This window comes from Rhinatrema bivittatum, chromosome 4 (assembly GCF_901001135.1).
Source record: "Rhinatrema bivittatum chromosome 4, aRhiBiv1.1, whole genome shotgun sequence".
NCBI classification, from domain to species: domain Eukaryota; kingdom Metazoa; phylum Chordata; class Amphibia; order Gymnophiona; family Rhinatrematidae; genus Rhinatrema; species Rhinatrema bivittatum.
The window spans coordinates 32858114-32877635 of NC_042618.1; the positions used below are offsets into that span (position 1 = coordinate 32858114).

General features: G+C 47.4%; 1 protein-coding gene across 4 annotated transcripts in view; it reads right to left on the reverse strand.

Annotated features, from left to right (window-relative positions):
• Positions 1-3164: 3164 nt before the first annotated feature.
• Positions 3165-19522, reverse strand: part of CCDC85C (coiled-coil domain containing 85C) — a 167351-nt gene continuing 150993 nt past the window's right edge. For 2 of the 4 annotated variants that reach the window (XM_029597918.1, XM_029597915.1), the window contains 3 exons: positions 15244-15339; positions 10953-11051; positions 3165-9859 (listed from right to left, as the gene is read on the reverse strand). In XM_029597918.1, the coding sequence (XP_029453778.1) occupies positions 9770-9859; positions 10953-11051; positions 15244-15339 (285 nt within the window). In that variant the 3' untranslated portion in view covers positions 3165-9769. The remainder of the gene's footprint in view (positions 9860-10952; positions 11052-15243; positions 15340-19522) is intronic. The other 2 variants (XM_029597916.1, XM_029597919.1) reach the window with 1 other exon arrangement.

Sequence of the window (19522 nt, forward strand, 5' to 3'; positions counted from 1 at the left end):
CGTCAGCGTGATCCCAATCACATCTTTAGCAAAGACCTCTGGTCCGCTGTTGGCGTGGCCATGCAGCAAGACAACCCAAGCTTGTGCCCCCAGGAGCAACTTGCAGGGCATTTCCGAAGAGTAACAAAACAGCCAGGGTAATAGGAGTCAAGAACCATAAGCCACACTGGGCAAGAACAGGAAGCGCCAGTCAGAGGAGGAGGGGGTGGCAACAGCTTTTATAGTAAACACTCAACACCGACCCCAGTGTGGCTTTTTTGTGACTTAGAAGACAACTTAAAGCAGTTGTCATTCTAACCAGGGCCACAGGCCCTACAAGTTAGTTTTGACCCTTGCCAATTTACTATGTTGGGCCAAAATTGATTAGAATTTATATAAGATAAGTCAAATTTATATTCTTCACCTAAATTGGCCTTGTACAGCCCTTTGTGCAAAACATTCCTAGAACAAGGCCTGGGGAAGCTGCTACCTCACAATTATTGCAGAGCCCTCACTGTTTTGACAATGTTGCACCACAGCGGCTGCTGAGCTACCACCAGCCTACACCGGGTGAGAAAAATAAGGTGCACCACAAGCCCAGACTGGAACCAGGTGGAAGCTGGGGCACAAAAACCACATTACTGAGAAATAAGTCTGGCACCTGCCTTCCTCCCAAAAGCAACAACCTAGCTGCTTCTTTTCATGACGGAGAGTTGAGAGCCCAGGAGTCCCAGGTAGGATTTGCCCTTAGCTAAACAGGATGCTGCAGCACAAGCTCAGACTGAGGTGAATTCCCTAGGGTCACCCCAAAAAAAAATAAAAAAAAATTTAAGCACAGAAATGGCAAGGAAACCCGCATAAAACCAATTCTGCACTAGCAACATCACTCCTAACGCATGCCGGCATCTTTGCATCTGAGCAACAAGGTGATAGTTTAAAGAGCTCCAACAAAGCCAGCTCTTTCCTGTTCCGAGCTGGGGCCTGTGTCGTGATGGGGTAATGTTTACAGCTGCTGCCAGATCTACAAGAACAGTGTCGGGATCCTCCGCAGACGCCATGCTCGCCTACACATTACAACCTACAACAATTTGGAACTAAATAAATATTTCTTTAAAAAAAATTTTTTTTTTTAATTGTTAAACTTCACACTGGTGTAATTGGAAATACAAGATGTCTTAAGAAACTCAGCAGAGGTAATGTGTCAGCAACAAGAGGCATAAAACGATAAGGAGCGGCTGCCTTATCATACACTCCCTGCTGCTGCCTTAAAGAGGTACAACACACCCACAAAAATGGATTGAGTAGAAGGATAGGAAGTAAAATAAACAAACTGTACTGTAAAACAGTCACACAGAAGATAAAAACACAGACCTTTAAAATATGAACTATTTTCATTTTAAACACAAAAGTCATGGCTGATGGTAATTTTACACAAGGCTGTAGTATGACCGTAAAGCAGCCCTGCTCATTCTAGGAGCCCGTGTTCTTCTTGGCCATCCATAGTCTTAATTACTCCGCCCTAAACACCCTTGAAGAAAAAGTTGATAAATTGAGGGATATGTTAAACTCCTGCCCCTAAGCACTGTAGGGTTGAAGCTCTCAGGCTATAAAATGGAGATCCACACGTCCCAGAATGCTTCAGGGCAGCAGACGGAATACAGGATTTCCTGGGAATGGCCTCGCTAGCCTGGGACCAACCTGCTGAGCTCACTGGGAGAGAGACCAATTTGATGGTGCACAACAGTAAGAGAGAGGAGGGGGAATCAAAGGGACATGCAAGATTGGTTTAAAAACTAAAACTTCATTTCATCTTTCATACACCTATCACAGCAAACTTCTCCCAGCTGCGGCTCTAATGCTTGTCTCTTAAGCTTTGCTAACCTCCCCCTGCATACCTTTAAAGCTAGCGAGGGTTCTTAGCCCCATGGCAGCTCCGTGTGAAGAAAAATCCTGACGGTGGAGATCACGTGATGTGGTGGGCCTGACTAGCTGTTGCTGTCGGAGCTCCGGCTGCCGCCCCCCCTATTTTTAATATTTTTTGAGCATACTCGACCACTTTTTGCGCGACGCCCCGAGATTACATCGGAGCTTTTCCACTGCTTGCGTTTTTTTTTTCATCAGCGGGGGCCTCATATGGCGGCTCGATCTGCGCGCAAAGAAAAAGAGAAGACGAGGATTCCAGGGCCTAAGATGGCTGCCTCACCAAAGATGGCGGAGCCGCTGGCTGAGACTTCCCTAGAGGAAAAGATATCCCACGCAGTGGTCACCGCGTTGGATATGCGGCTTCACCAAATCTCGGAGCAGATAGCTGAGGTGAGGGCTTCGTTCGTGGAGATGGACGGCCGAGTGGAGCGAGTGGAAGGCCGCGTCGGTCTCGCGGAGGATGACATCGGAGCGCTGGAGACCCGGGTGAATGTGTTGGAGAAACAAGTAAAAGCTCACGAGGAGAAAATTGATGACCTCGAGAACTGCTCCCGCAGAAACAACTTGCGCTTTGTGGGCATACCTGAGTCTCTTCCCGACTTTGATTTGCCGCGCCTTCTGGAAGCCTGGTTACTGAGTTTAGTTCCTTCCCTTGCGTCCCCGTCGGGGGGCCTTATGGAGCGGGCCCACCGCGTGGACAGGAAAATCGCCGGAGAGGGAGAGCGCAGACCGCGGGTCATTCTGACGCGGTTCCTACATTTTGCCCATAAAGAACTGGTGTTGCAGCACTATCGGAAAGTAAGGGAATTCTTTTATGAGTCGCATCGAATTTTAGTGTTTCAGGATTTTTCACCTCGTATCACTCTGATGAGGAAAGCCTTCAATGGCGTCTGCAGCGACCTGGTTAATCGTAAAATACGATTTGCCTTACTGTACCCTGCCCGTCTCCGTATCACCCACCAGGGCCAGCCACAGTACTTTACCTCGCCAGCGGAGGCTCAAACATATGTGGGAAGCCTTCCTTCTTCGGATATATCCGCGGACACATGAACTGCAATCTTGCAGGAGAGATAAGTTTACGTGGTCCTTTCTTCTGACATTTCTTTCTGGGCTGTGGGACGCTACTTTATACAGGAGAGCTCGGCTTAACTGTTTTTGTTATAGATCTCTGCTTTTCATCTCCACCTGCTGCGCAACGTTTTGTTTTTGAAACCTTCCGGGAGCTGGAAGCTCTCTGTTTCAAGCTGAGTGCGTCATTTTGGATATAATTGCACACTTTTTGGATTTTTTTTTTTTTTCGGATTTATTTTTTCTTTTTTTTTCTTTTATTGGCTGGAAGCGGGGGAAGTGTTTATTTTTATTTGTACTTGGACCTCTGTGTTTTTCTTCAAGTCCTTCCCCTGGCCACTATCTCCTTATGTGCAATTAAACATAAGAGTTTTGCTCGTACTTGGTTTTCAAGTTTCCTTTTTTGTTATTATGATAGGGAGGGGTGGCAGCTGTACACATGGGTACACCTTGTGATCTCTTGCCCCTTCCGGGGGTTGGTAAGATGTTGAGGTTGATCCTCTTTGTTATTGGTTTACAGTGGGGATTTTCTTTTTTTATAATTGGAGGGGGGGGGGGGGGGGGGGGGAATTCTGGTTGTGTTCTGGGGGGGTATATTGCAGAGAATCTCCAAGGTTTCTGGTCCATATTATTTTTAAGGCTCCAGGTGCGGGTGTTTTCTATGTCTGCTAATCCATCTTTATTGCCACAGCTTCTCAGAGATGAGACGTCTCCGCGACAATTTTCCTGCGCATTGGCTCAATGGCGTTAGAGCTGGTAACGTGGAATGTAGCGGGCCTGGGTACCCCTATCAAGCGAGAGAAGGTACTGGCTCGATTGGCCAGACTCCATGCCCATGTCACTTTCTTGCAGGAAACTCACCTGCTTGAGGCGGAGGCTCGTAAGCTTCGTAAGAAATGGGTGGGACAGGTGTTTTATGCCACCGGCACTTCCAAAAGTAGAGGGGTGGCCATTCTTATACACAAATCGACATCATTTCAAGTTCAGACTCATGTAGTGGATCCGCAGGGGAGATTTCTTATTTTGAAGGGAACTCTGATGGGGTCCCCCATATGTTTGGTATCAGTGTATGCCCCGAATTCCTATGACCATACCTTTTACACCACTTTGCTCTCTCATCTCACTAAATTCGAGGGTTCTCCTATGGTAATTGGGGGGGATTTTAATTTTGTTATTGACCCTCAATTAGATAGACAACCGGCTAGGAGTGGTCACTCGATTAGTGAAACTAAGGGGCCTCGTTTTTTGTGTAGACACCTCCACTTGTTGGATTTATGGCGGGTTTTACACCCTGGGGAGCGTGACTTTACCCACCTGGCCCGAGCACACGCTACAAAATCACGGATTGACTATTTGTTAGTCTCTGAGTCACTTTTTCCCAGTTTTACGGGGTCCACTATTGCCTCCCTATGGATTTCGGACCATTGTCCGGTGGTGGGAACAATGGGACAGCGTGCAGGGGGCTCTCCAAATCAGTGGTGCCTTCCGGCTTTTTTGGCAAACGACCCGGAATTCCTGGCATTTCTTCTCAAGAAGTGGCGTGAATATCTGCAGGCTAATCAGCAACATCTTGACCACCCGATTTTGTTATGGGAAACTGCAAAATGTGTTTTGCGTGGTGATATCATCAGTTATGTCAGTTATAAAAAGAGACAGTTGGATAAGGACATAATCCGATTGGATAAACAGCTGAGGTTGTTTAAACGTCAAATCAATGCTGGAGTGGATGCCGATAGCTTAGTTCAATATAATGAGACCCGTATTGCTCTTAATAGCTTATTGCATGAAAGAGCCAAAAGAACATTAAGGGCACAGCAGTTTTTTTTATTTCGGTTCGGCAATAAAACGGGGCAGCTCCTTGCGGCTCTCCTGAAAACGCAAAATTCTTCCAAATTTATTGCTAATTTAAAGGACTCAGTGGGGAACATTAAATCTACCTCCTCGGATATAGCAGATATTTTCTCTGCCTACTATAGTAAGTTGTACTCAGGGGACTCTGTTGAAGCACTACAGATTGCGGATTTCTTAAATGAGCTCCCCCTGCCGCGGCTCTCTGATGAGCAGCAGGCGACTTTGCAACTCCCAATTGCGGTCTCTGAGATCCGTGATGCTATTAGGTCGCTTCCTGCCAATAAGGCTCCGGGCCCGGATGGCATGACCTCCATTTTCTATAAAGCATTAGTAGATGAGATATCGCCTGTTTTACAAGCTGTATTTGAAGGCATGACAGACCAACGAGAAATGCCTGGTTCTATGCGGGTCGCCACTATTGTAGTTCTCCCTAAGGGGGGTAGGGATCCGCTGTTGGCATCCTCCTACAGGCCTATCTCTTTGCTAAATTTAGATATCAAAATTTTTGCAAAAATCCTGGCCAATCGACTGAAGTCTTTTATGCCTTTGTTAGTTTCGCCCGACCAGGTGGGGTTTGTTGCGGGGAGGCGCTCCACGGTCAACATACACAAAGTGCTGGCAGTACTTGAGCGCTGCCAATCATATCGTGTGCCAGACCCCCTGTTGGTTACCTGTGATGCTGAGAAAGCATTTGATAGGGTGGCCTGGCCCTTCCTCCGACAAGTTTTGCTTAAGATGGGGTTTACTGGTAGAATATATGAATACATTACTTTATTGTACACAAATCCGTCTGCTCGGATATTGGTAAATGGTCAACTGTCAGGGGAGTTCTATTTACAGAGGGGAACTAGGCAGGGGTGTCCCCTATCTCCCCTTCTGTTTATTTTGACTGTTGAACCCCTGGTATGGCGGTTAAAACTGGACCCTGAGGTGACCGGTTTTTCGGTTCAGGGGCAGCGGCTCCTTACCCTACTTTTTGCGGATGACATCCTGCTGTTGTTATCCAAGGCGCGAACATCTCTCCCGGCTGCTATCGCTATTTTTCACAAGTTCCAGATGGTATCGGGCTTTAAATTAAATTTAGATAAAACAGAGGCCTTGGATTTGGGAGGGGGGCTGCGAGATACGTGGGCTGACCTCCCTGTCAAGTGGGCTGCCTCGACAATTAAATATCTGGGAATTGTTATTCACCCGAACCCCAAGAAATGGTACAGTTTAAATGTGATCCCTGCAATAACCAATGCGTCAAAAAAATTGGAGGGGTGGCAGAATCTTCCCTTATCTCTCCAAGGGCGTATTGCGGTAATCAAGATGGTTATTGCACCGCAAATATTATATAAATTGCTTATGCTCCCCTTCATTTTTCTCTCGAAAGATAACCGTAGGCTTCAGTCCATTATACGTAAATTTATATGGCACAATAAGCGCGCTAGGTTGGCTTATTCTACGTTGACTGCTCAGAGGAAGCATGGCGGTTATGGTCTCCCGGACTTTGTACGTTATTCTTGGGCTGCAAACCTAAGGTTTCTGGGGGATTGGCTCCTAGGTACTCATGAGTACACCGACCCTGATTTGATACGGGCCGTGTGCTCTCCGGCAGACCCTTTTTATGTCCTACACCTTGTGGTTCCCCAGGGTTATCAACCATATATGGGTCATAGGTTGGTCCTTACCATGCGGAAAATATGGGGTATCACTAGGAAGCTGCTGGGTCTACCGATGCATGTATCTTCACACTCGTCTGTGCGCTGTTCCCTGCGGGAGTCTGGGACTATCTTGCCTACCCACCATGCTTTCTCCATCTCCTCTAATTGGCTGTTACATGAGGTCTTGGATCCCAAGACGGGTCAGATTTATACTTTTTCTCAGTGCCAAGAGAAATTTGGGTTTACGCCTGCTCATTTTCTCCTTTATGGGCATTTACGAGCGGCGGTGAAGGCCACCTTGCAAGGGGCATCAGGGGAGTCTATTTCTAACCCCACATATGACTCATTGGTGGATTGTTTCAATTCTAGGAAGGGGTCTTTGTCATGTCTCTATCAATTTTATCACTCTGTTTCCCCACACTCTGTGTTTTCGCTATTATTACCTAAATGGTCTAGAGACTGTGGCGAAATCTTGGAGATTCAAATGTTGCGAGACTGTTACCTTTCCATTGTCAAAATTACTAATAATAGTGGACTTCGTGAACTCCAGCAGCGCATTTTTCATCGAACTGTGTGTTCACCAGCTAGAGCCTGCTTGATGGGCCAGATTGCTTCATCTCACTGTTTAAAGTGTGCTCAGACTCCGGCCACATTGATCCACTGTTTGTGGGAGTGCCCGAAGATATCTGCCTTTTGGGAGAGCGTCCGTGCTCGTATCAGTGTGATATTACAAGAGACTGTTCAGTGGTCCTGCTCGTTTTGTCTTCTGAACAATGATATTGGAGACGTCAGCCTAAATGTGGACAACATTGGATTTGTTTCTAAAGCTTGTTTGATAAGTAAGAAATGCATTTTGTTACAGTGGATAGTCGATAGCCCTCCGACGATAGCGTGTTGGGCGGCCTTGATGATGGAGCTTTACCATTTGGAGTATGGGTCACTGTATAAAGCTTTTCGACCTCGCAAAAAAGTTCTTTTTCGGGACATCTGGGGGCCGTACTACAAAACTCTCACCCCTCGAGTGCAATCATTGGCACCCTTGGTAGAATTGAATGTATCCTGATTTTTTTTTTTTTTTTTGTAGCGTTTGGGGGCTTCGGGTCCTTTTTTGTACGTATGGGGGGCAACCTTGTCTACCTCTTTATGTAATCAGATTATTGTTTACTGTCTATACCTCCACGACTGTCTCTCTCTGAGAGGGGAGTGATATACCTGACGAAGCGGTGGGTTTAAACTTTGGGCTTGCATTCCGCACGTGTGTGGAGGTTCTCTGCAATGGGGGGGAAGCTGGGGGGGGTTAGAGGGAGAGGGGTTGGGCGTGGGGGGTGGAGTTTCCTCATTTTGTTTATTTGTTTTTATGTATAAGTTCATGGGGGGGTCTCTCACATGTTCTGTACTGGGGGGAAAAAATTGGCTGGGATGTATTCGGATGATTGTTGAATTGTTGCTTGTTCTTTTTACCTTGCCATAATAAAGAAATTAAAAAAAAAAAAAAAAAAAAATCCTGACGGTACTCCTGAAACCAGTCAGAGGCTCGGGGGTGGGAAGCAGCAGTGGCCTGAAACCCTGTGACTCCCGCCCGCTCATAACCTACCATATAGGACAAGGCTGTGCAAGCCGGACAAACACCATCCAAGTCTAAGCAGTAACTTCACTGTAACCCATTATAAAGGGACTAATTTTATGGACAGTAGTTCGGGGTGGGGGGGGGGTGGGGTGGGAATATTCCACACATTTTAATCTTTAGAGTAACACAAGTACCCGCTGCTTTTACCTGTCTGTCGTGTGATGCAGTCCAGTGAGCGATTTTCAGCAGGAACTCAATTTTAACTGCAACCGGTGAGCTCTAGCAACATGGCAGCGGTCGGGGCCGCTTTAATAGGGGAAAAGCAGTGGCTGAAAAGCATCTGGGTATCCTTACTTTAAATATGAAAGCGTTGGAGCCTTGGCATCCCACCTCACAATGGCGAACACTTGTTCATGACACAGGGCAGGAATGGTCAAAGTCTGTTATTCATATTTGCATATCAATTCTCTCTCTCTCCATGGAGTAAAGGGAAAAAAACAAAAAACTGAAAAAGGCTCATAAAACCCTATAAGAGCTTTGCATTACACAAACTCCGATGACACGTCATCCCAGATTCATTCACCTTTCTATGCCCATTCTACAGAATACACAACAAAACTGTCGTATATTTAATGCTTCTCGCTGAATCTCCCTTTTTTGCTTTGAGGTGCAGCACCCCAGATATGCAGACTGAAGCAGCAGTATTGATGCTGCAGGGAAGCCTCTGTTACTTCCCTTTGCTGCCTCAGCCGTTCTCTTTCCGCCGGTCCTGGTAATGCTCCCTCACATCCATGTACCGTTCATACAATCTAAGACAAGTAAGCCGTGACTGGGAGCGGGAGCATTCGGTTTCACCTTGGCTCCCAGCAGACCCTGCCGGTGCACACCTGGTCTGGCCTTTATCCTGCACTAGGTTATCTACAGAAAATAAAAGGTCACCCATTTTTAACTGAAAGCCATCCATGGACTTAACCCACCCAAGTTCTCTCTTCACAGTCTCCCTCCACTGCCCCTTTTTCCTAATGATCATTTACACTGCACTCAGCGTACACAGCACTATACAAAATACCACCATACCGTTACAAGGCCTTTCTCCGCAAAGAGCCTGCAATGTAAGTGAGAGCACAGAGAGGTTACGTAGCTTGCTGAAGGTCACACAAAGGGGTCGGATTCAAATCTCTGTCCACAGGTCTCCAAACCCCTGGCCTATATCATCACTCCCAGATGATCGGATGTCAGTGTGGGTTCGGTAGGCAGATGTACAGCGTGAAAGCTACTTCTTAAGTGTCCAGCATTTCTCAGGTACTTTGACAATTGAAAAGTCCACAGCGACCACCAACAAAAAAAAAAAAAAAAAAAGTTAGCAGGTTATGAAAAGTATCCCCGAGGTCATTCCAGTTCGAGATCCGCATCACTTGTGCTCTCTAGATCACGCTGTTACCTGCCTACAACTGAGGGGGCGGCGATGTGCGCACAGATTAGAGATGCAAAAGTGTCACCTACCCACAGGTTAGAGATCTCTTTCTGCGGGGGATGTGCACTACAATACAAAATAACACAGCTTTGCCAATAAAGGGCTTCAGTCCCACTAACAGGGTGTCCAGACCACTTTAAGCAGGAATCACGACCAGCAGCGACATATGTACATTATACAAAGTCCTAACGATACTGGTAGCTGAAAAAAAAAATAATTGCAAATTCTCTTCTCTTCTGTGGCCTGGTCTTCATGCTGCCTCTATAAAGGGCCCTTGTACTGGTTCCCAGAGAGGTGTTGCCGGATGGATGGTTTGCTGCTGGCTGCATCGCCCAACTTTCTCCAGACAACCTAGGTGGAAAGAAATACACTTTAATCAGCAGTGCCCTGAGCTGCCATATCTTGCATTGAGCTGGGAGAAGAATTACTGTGATGGAGAACTGAGGGACCTGTCCTTTGCTAGCTCCTGGCTGTGTAGAGGATGTGGAGTTTGATCCAGGTCTATTCCCAGCCTTCACCAGCAGTATAAACATGTGCCACTAGATGGCACCCAAGGACTAACACAATAAAAAGCAGCACCTAAAAGCGATAACTCCACTTTCATCTTAATCAAAAAGGAATGCTTATACCTTAGATCCATAACTTGGTTCCTAGCAGCAAAGCAGATTTTATTTTGGCTTTCCTGCAGTTATTTTCCAGAGTTATGCAGGTTGAATATCCCAGACTACTCCCCAAATCAGCAAGCAATGCTGACTTTCCAGTCAAACACTGTCTATAAGATTTAACTGCGGAGAGCCTGCGGGGGGTGGGGCAGCAAACAGCCGAGGCACACTGCCTTCAACTAATCTTCTCACCCACGCAGGTTAAAAACCAAAATGTAAAGACTGCCAGAAGAGAGAGCATTTAACACCTTATTATAGCCCTATACATTATAAACACAGTCCGCCTGCATCTCCTGTGCCGAGCCACTGATCCAAAGGGCCCTTTCGAATCAGGCAGACTCCGAGTCAGCTAAGCAGGAAATGCTAACCACACATGCAGAGCTTGAAAACAAGGTTAAGAACGGGTACTGGGAGAAAAATCCCTCCAGCTGAACCTTAATCTCTCTGCAAACGCAGGGCTTCTGGCCCGAGTCCTTCAAAGCCCATCAAGGATCGGCCGTGCCAAGCCACCGAGCGCCGCCCGGGCACGGTGCCGTATTTACTGCCACCCACTGAGGTCTTGTAACAGACAGACACACGGAGCTGGCCTTATGCTTGGGCTGCAGAGATGGGAAAGGCAGGAGCCCTCGCTACCTTAGTATGCAGCGTCACTCAGAACCGGGGGATCCCATCAGCATCCCTGCAAGCCCTGGCCCCTTCCCGCCTGCCTCCTGGTCTGTGTTCACGCCCACACACCCCGGTGCCAGCCTGCCTGCCGAAACCCTCTTCCTCCTCCCTCTTACATTGCACATTTCTCGGACAATGGCCTTCTCCTTCTCACTGAGGTCATCTTCATAATTATCCTGCATTTGTCTGTCCAGATTTTCATGAACTTCGAGTACCTGTAAAGAAACAAACAAGAAAATATAATAATTTAAAAAGAAAATATCAGGATTTCCTGATGGATTATGGAACGGAGCAACCCCAGTCAATCTCATGCTATTCTCTCTTATTAATTATGCTTTCTCTTCTTCTATGAATCAAAATGAATAGAAAACCAATAGTGTGTGTCATGTTGAGAACAGTGACCTCCATTTATTTATTTATTTATTTATTTATTTATTTTTGGTTTTTATATACCGGAAGTTCCTGTATACAATACATATCACTCCGGTTCACATTTAACAGAAATAACTATCGCCGGGGAGGCGGTTTACATGGAACATTTGTATGTTTATATTAGAATTGATTGGATCTTAACCAGTCTGAAAATAAAAGGTACAAAATCAGAGTATCGGATCCTTCTATTCAAGTGTTGGACTAAATAGAATTTCTTTTCAAGTTAAAAAAAGAAAAAAATAAAAGTTTAAAAAAATGCACGCTGGGATCTCATCAAGGTACGTCCCGGTCCTCCTCGCAGCACAGCAGGGCAATAGTTACTTTGCACTCATTCAAACCAAAATCAAAATTTCCGAAAAAAAAAAGCTTTCCTCGAAATCCTCCCATGCCAAACTCCAGACAAATCCGTGCGGTATTTGCTAAATTGCAACACGATGGCTACCAAGATATGGTCATTTTTTATATGAGGCGACCGAGAGATGCGACACCCCTCCCCCCCCCCCCGTATCCTCCTTCCTCTGGTAGAGATGTTCATTTCCACCAGGCCCAGTGGCGTGCGCGTAGACATCAGGTGGGAGAGCAAGATGTACTTTTTCCACGAGAGAGAGAGACGAGAGACACAAGGGGCTCTTTTCAGGGGATGAAAGGCCTGTGAGCCTACTCTACTCACTAGCTGGGCAAACACCAGTGATGGAGACAGTGAGGGCAGAGAAGAGATCTATTTTAACTTTTGAAGGTATGATTTGGACTTTGAGTTAAGTGGGGAGTTTTTGGATCCTCCTTCCCCACTGGGATGCCAGTGCTGAGGAACAGCCTGATCCCCTGAGTTTTTTCCACAAAAAAAAAAAATCCCAGAAGTAACAGCCAAGGAAGAGAAACAACCGAGTCAAAGGAAGAAGAAAGAGCAAGAGGAGGAGATGCCTTCTGGATCTCCGCACATCAAGAAAGCAGGACAGGCCGGGTGTCCAAGGGGAAGAAGAGGTCTAAAGGCCGGGTTTTTGCAATGCAAGTGGGAGCCCTTCCCTAGGAATCCCTTACAGCCGCTGGGAGAGAGTGCGTGCATTTAAAATCACCATGGGCTCTGCCCAGGTGTCTGTAACACAGGACGCCTACCTACTCAAAAAGACAGTCAGATGTAATCTCACACTTAACTAATCAGTAAATTATTATTTAAGGCCCAGCTCCTGGTCCTGCCTGTCCTTTTGCAGCATCTCCAAGGACGCACTTAAGATCTCTCTCACTGTCTGGGCCATAGACTAGAAAGAATCCCCCGCAGGGATCAAGAGTGGAGCTGGGAAGGAGACCGCTGGCCGGAGCAGCCCCAGAGGTTATGCAGGTGATTGGGTGCCCATGGGACTGAACACCGCGGGTAAGGGTTGCACATCTGAATAGTGAGCGGGGAGGGGGGGGGGAGGGGGAAGGCTTGGTCTACCCTTCCTCCCCTTACTGGGACCACAGCTGTTCAGGACAGAGCCGGCGGGCCCCAGTGAAAAATCAGATTGGGTGCTCAAGACAGCAGAAAGTGCTGTTTGTTATCTATTGCCCCAAGGGGGCCATTAAAAAGGAGCTGGATTTCTAGGGAGGGAGTGAGTAGGGATGGTTCCTTTGTTTTCCATATCGTGGCCATGTTAATTGAGCAGCAGACCAGGATGGCAGATAAAGGCCGTACGGCCTATCCAGTCAGTCCCTTCCTCACAGAAAGAAAGGTCCTCCCAGACCTAAAGAAGCCGTGTTTCCAGGACGCACATGGGTCTGCGTGGCCCCCATTCATATAGATGCGGGAATCAGAAAACAAAACCACACTCAGCAGTATCCTCCCCTCTCCCCTGACATCTCCCGATAATCTGGTACGGATAGGACTCCAAACTCTAAAATTATTAGGATCCCATGCAGACAGTAAGCCCAAAAAGGGGGGGGGGGTGTTTTCTATATTTTATTTTTGGTGGTCTCTCAATGCGTCTGTGTGGGACTTTCTTCCCAGACTGAGTGACCACATGCACCGAGAGGAATAGATCACCCACTTTCTCCCTCTGCAAAAGCCCTGGCTTGTGTGACCCCTCCACCTTCTCCAGCATCCACGGGTCTGGGATCCATTCGGAAGGTGCTGGAGGAGTAAACTCGCCACAGAGATGTTACCCTCCCCCTCCCTTCCTAAGCACTTCACTCTAGTTCTTTACGCCCCTGCTGACGTGACGGCAGCCGAATCTGCTCTTCATCCAACTCAAGCACCACCTCAGTTTCAATACTTAGTGCCCAAACTTCACAACCACCCCAGGCAGCAGGCTTGGCAATGCTCCGGGTTCACCAGGTCCGCCTCTGGAGAAGCTCCTGTACTCTATCTCCAGCTCCAGGCTGGTTCCCGAGCCAAGAGAGACCCTCAGGTTCTAGCTCCAAACACCAGAGCAACTTCCTGGAGCTGAAGGTACTCTACTGGGGCTGGCAAACCTGGAGCATCACCAACCCTACGAGGCATCCCTATCTCACCAAAAAGAAGAAGGTTTCATCCACCGTTGAATAAGGTATCATTTGATTTAAAATTTAAGAGATTCCCTGTAGGCTGCAATGCCACGGCCTTATCCGGTTACACAAAGACAGGCATTGTTCACAAGTTATTATCTCAAAGCCTCTTGTAGATCAGTAGCTGAGGTTAACTCAGGTTGGTCCAATAGAGGATATCGCAGCCTGCAAAGAATCCTCTCCAAGACTAAATACAGATGCAACAACTCATAACTGCTCTAAAACTATAGAAATTGATGTTACATACAATGCAGTCTCTCTCCCGCACTAAACCCAGCAGCCATCGTGGTTTCTTGCACTTTATCGCTTAACCATTACCATTTTCTGCTCTAACGTGGGACCCAGTAAAAAAAACAATGTGTGAACATCAATACACTTTTTCTTTAATCACCCACAAAAAAAAGTTAATTCACAATATAACAAGCTAATAGTACTCAAATGCATTGGGAGTCTAAATGTGTTTTTAAAAAGCACAAACCTAAAAGTGCAAAAAGCTGCACACGGACCCACGTGCTTCTGGCACGCCCGCAGAGCCTTGCTCCAGAGCCGCAGAGACCCGGCGCTTTGCTCCGAGCTGGTCAGACAGGCATAAGTGAACACGGCCCTCTGCACATGTCGCTGTGAGGAGCAGCAGTGCACACTTCTCCTGAAGCGTGAGAGCATTCCCAAGCCGTGACTTAAATTCCAAAAGCCACAAGAGACCTCACGCTGGTGAGAAGAGAAGATTCTAGCTCCCACATGCTTTTTTTCTTGAGTCTTACAAAGCATTTCTCCTCATCCTAAACCAGAGGTTAGATCACTTCACATGTCGGTTTACAAGTTTGCAACGTCCACCTGGTTGGGAGAAAAGGATTTAAAAACAAAGGGAAACGTTTGCCTTGTTCATCTCCGGCTATCTGTCTCTGGTGGAAGTCGTCAGGGTCAGGCCAGGCCCTCTCCCTATTGAATGGATGCGCAGAGCATGAAACTCAAGAAATTGAAAGCACTTTTCAGCACATTTCTTTTTTTATGGAATTTTTCTGGTTTGTGCTGCTGTTTTCTTTATCGGGACATAGGCAAACAGCTTATTTGCAGCTGGGTCCCTGGGGGCGCCAGGAGCAGTGACTTGGCTCAGGCTCACGCAGGGTCAGCGGCAGTGTTTCAGGGGTCACCCGCATCAGTAGGATGCTGTAAATCGCTAGTCAGCCTCTCTTCCTCCTGATCCCCAAGGCCACAAAGTTTAGTGCAGCCAATCCATTTGACCTAAGCATTGGACCCCTTCCTTTCCACTCAATATGTTACCCAAATGTAAGAGGAACACAATAGTATATCCTTCCAGCCACAAGAATGTCCTTTGTACACCTCTGAAGTGTACATCCGGCCGAAGTTGACCAAGATTCCTGTTGCTGCTACATCTTTCCCCTAAATTGTGGGAGATTTTTTTTTTTTTGAGCAAGCAGAAGAGAGCACGGGGCCTACCTTCATCGCATGCACGACGGCCTCTGGTTTCTGCACCCCAGGGACGTAGCTGACAGGAGACAAGGTTGACAGTTCAGGAGTTAAGCGAGCTGCACCCTGCAGAGATCGCACAAGGTGGAAAAAGGAAAAAAAAAATCCACACACAGTCAGAGAGCGATTCCACAGCTCACAGTCAAAAGCCAAAAAGAAAAGCCGAGCTTAAGGTGAGATGAAGAGGCGAGGGAAGCTGATTCACCCTCCCCCTGGTGGAAAGTGAGAGCCAAATCCTGCCATTCCCTCTGCCCTGCAAGCTCCAGCCTGAGCGTCTGTCTTTGGAGCTACTATAACTGGCAAAGGACAAAGCCTCTTCATCTCCCCGGGACTGCTAATAATTAACAACGCTTCCTCTCATCAGGGAGGGTAAACAGTGCATTCACAATGATTTTGTGCCACAATAAAGTGTACCGTACTCTACTCAACGCACCACACCACAGACATTTACTACTAAAGTTAAAAACCTACACATCCCGCTTCGTCTTAAGGAGTTATTTTATATATTTAGGCACAAAAACTGTCGACAGTTTGACAAATTTATACATCAAATCTACTGTGCATTATACTAGGGATCCCCCTTCTTTGGAAAAAGTGTCCTGGGATCTTTACAGGGCATAAGAATTAAACATGACTTCTGTTAACGCCCCAATTGAAAGATGGGGAACCATCAGGCACCAGCTTCATGGGATAAAGCAGTGGCACATCCTGCAGCTCCTCTGGTCCCCTCCAGGTCTCCCAGCCAGGTTTTTGAGGCCTGATCTCGCTTACCTTCAGAGAGCTTGGGGGGGAATCAGTAGCTGCCGGCCCCGAGAACTAGCCACAGACAACATGTGAGCTTCCGGCAGCCTCAATTTCTCACTAGTACAGAAGGCACTTTGGAGGCTGCGTCTGTGTCATAGAAACTACATTTTCCCTGCTGTTTGTCTTGTGACAAATTACTGAATGCAGTGCCCGACTATCTAAAGCACTTTATAAACACTCTGACAGATAAATACAGACAGACATGTAACAGATCAGTGCTGCCGAGGGGAAAAGCTGGAATACTGTCAGCGCCCAGTGCCAGGTCACTCTTATCCTACCAGCACAAGAGAGCTAACCTTAATCCTGCCAAGAACTGTCACAGGGACAAGAGAGGGCCGGCCCGCCCCCCAGGCTATGCCGCTTGCTTGCATAAGGCAGAAAGCAGCGGTAAAACCATTCACAAGCTCAAATATCAGACACTGCGTCCCGGTAGGAAAAAAAATCCTAAATTCTTATTCTGATGTGAGCAGGCACCCGGTGTTCATTAACAGTGTATAAGAGAGACTATGCAAAGGCTAAAGCTTGTACACCGAGCGGGGGAGTCAGCAGGCTGTTATTTTAGTGATTTGTTCTCATCTTCAATTGGGTCTAAGTGGTGTGTCTGCATTTATCTTAAATTTACACCAAAAAGGTTTACGATGCCCCTAGAACTGCACAAATAAAAAGGAGATATACCCATGTGAGTTGGCGGCAGATTTAATGATCGCACCCGGGGTGGGGGTGGGGGGGGTCACAAGCCTTCCTCGACGCAAATCTGCGATGCTTTGTGACAATTTAATGCTTTGTGTGGGGCTTGCAAGGCTGAGAGGGAAAGGAAAACCTCGAGATCTTATTCTTGGCTTGACCTGCAGAGAAACTCTACGGAGGGGGAGGAGGGGGATCTCCCCCTTTCTGGACAGAACGGTGCAAATGGTTATTCCTGCAGAGTAAACGTCAGAGGCAATGCCCATTCCGTGCAGCAACCTGCAACAGGGGAAGTTCACATCCCACAAAATAGGGGAGAGCTGGCGATGGCCTTCCTCCTGAAAGTGTCCCAAGGAAGTTACCAAAGCATCTGGGAACATTTTCTGCCACCGAAGCACAAAGCAAATATATGGAAGAGCCACCTACGAATATGGTTACTCTCCAACCCTGACGTGGTTCCCAATTCCTGATTGGGCATCAGAAAAGGAAGATGGTGAGCCCGGGGCCCAGTATCCATGTTCTTGGGTCCCAGTTAAGTCACTGGATCATGCCCCCCCCCCCCCGCCCCAAACTAGAGGGAATTTTAGGAATGAAAACACACACACAACCTGGCGGGTTTTCAATGGTCCTAATGCTTGAAGTGCTCCATTCATAGACAGTTCAAAACGTCTAAGAGACAGAAAATTCGCTTTCTGCTCTATTGCGAATGATTTTGCAGAGGACTGACGCTGTAAGCGGGCAGCCTTCCCTCACTCCTCCAGCTGTGCTGCAGGAACAGCAGCCCTGGCACAGAGAAGCCGCCCTGCAGAGCGAGGAGGACAAGGGCCGGACAGAGCGGCGAGACTCTTCCACGAATTCAGACTGGCCTTCAATGGTATTTCTTCCATTTCAAAGAGACCGAACGCTGCGGCTCAAGGACCTTTTTCTCTTTTCCTTTCTTAGGACCCTGTTCGAGATGCTAAAACATCTGCAAAAACCTCAAGAGAAAGCGGGTGGGGCCCTGTGGCGAGAGTAATGGGACTGGGCAGCACCAGGAGGAGACCAGGCCTGGTTTGCTGAAACCTTGGGTCAGTCACTTATTTCCCATCGCCTCGGCGCTCTGGGGTGAGAAATGATCGTATCCGTATTTAATTTGTTGTTGTAACATGCCCTGGGTTACGACACTCTACAAACGCTGGAAGAGAAACACACAAACTTGTGTTTTTAGAGTGCAAAACCGAAATCAGGAGTCGGCAGCGGCACAAACTCAGTCTCTAGAAAGGCATTTAGAACAGAAGGTAGGAGTTGAGAGCCTGTTTCCGTGGGATTAACTCCCTGGAGGCCTCCCCATAATGCTCCGTATGTAGTACAGTGCTCATTCAGCATGCAAAACGAAATGAGCTTGGAAACCCGTTTCAAATTCATTCTAAAAAAAAAACCATCTGTCTTCCATGAACCAGGGAGGCATTGAGGAACGATCTGCAACCGTTCCCCTGGCAGGCCGGTCTGTTGTGTGGTAATCTCACAAGGCAAAGGAGCTGGAAGGGAGTCACCACCCGCTGCATCTGTCTCCTCCTCCCTCACTGTCTCTGCCTCAGAAATGTTATCCTTGGGGGAAGGAGGAGAGGGAAGTGGGCACCAAAATTGCCACCTCCTTTGCAACTGTATTTTGTCACATCTCAGAAACGACGTGTCCATATTTTTCTTAATAAGACCGCACAATGGCATCTTCTTGTGGCAGGGGGAGAATGCGTGCGACTTCACAGGGTTCAGAGTCCAGTCTGACGTTTTCCCCCACAATTCAGGATACGAGGCACAAGCGTTCACAAGCCTATGACTAACACTTCCAGGAAGGGAAGCGCGCCCTCACTCCGCAGGAAAAAGTGCCCTGAATAATAAAACCCTGACGGAGCAGGCCTTGGGAAAAATACACGCTGGTACCTGCCTGGAACTCTAAGTCCCTCTGCTTTTTAAATAAGAAACTGATTGCCCTAATGAAAGGCGAGTCTCAGACATGGTTTCTGCAGCCTCCAGTGTTTTTCACTCCATCAGTGCGGTAATGAGCAGCTGCCCTCTTACTCGGGGGGGGGGGGGGGGGGGGGGGGGACAGGAGGCACTGTTCTCAGCTCTTCGTTACTATCCAGGCGCAAAGCACTGCACTTAATTACCGCACAGCCAGGAGATGCTGGCAGATTTATCCTCCAAGGGCACCGAGAACTAGGCGAAGGCTGCTGAACTTCTCAAGCAGCAAGGACTTTTCTGCAGGAATATAACCTGGGGAAAACGGCTTTAGCTGAGTGAGCAGCTCCAGCCAGTGCACCGTGAAGATTTAGCTTAATGAGAGCGCAGAGCTTTATTTTATTTTTTTTTCCACATATTTCAAGATTTCCATCTGTCACGGTTGCACTGTTTAAACAATCCACTCTCTCCTGGTGCTGCTAACAACAGGAAGGGAGGAGGATTTCAGGATCTCTCCCACCAACCAGAACGCAAGTCATCAGAAACAGAGGTTATCCAATTATTGCTGCTCAAGTCTAAACTTCACATAGTAAGGTAGTAATGACGGCAGACAAAGACCTGATGGTGCGTCCGGGCTGCCCAACAATCTGCAGATTACCCCCATGCCGTCTGTTAAAATGTGCAGATAGTTCAAAATTCGGCAGCCCCACCTTTTCACATGGTCTAGAATTCCCATGTTCGCAGCTCTACACTGGTTTTCCATGCAATTCAGAATCCAATACCAAATAATATCAGTTGTATGCAAACTAATGCTTTCTGTGGT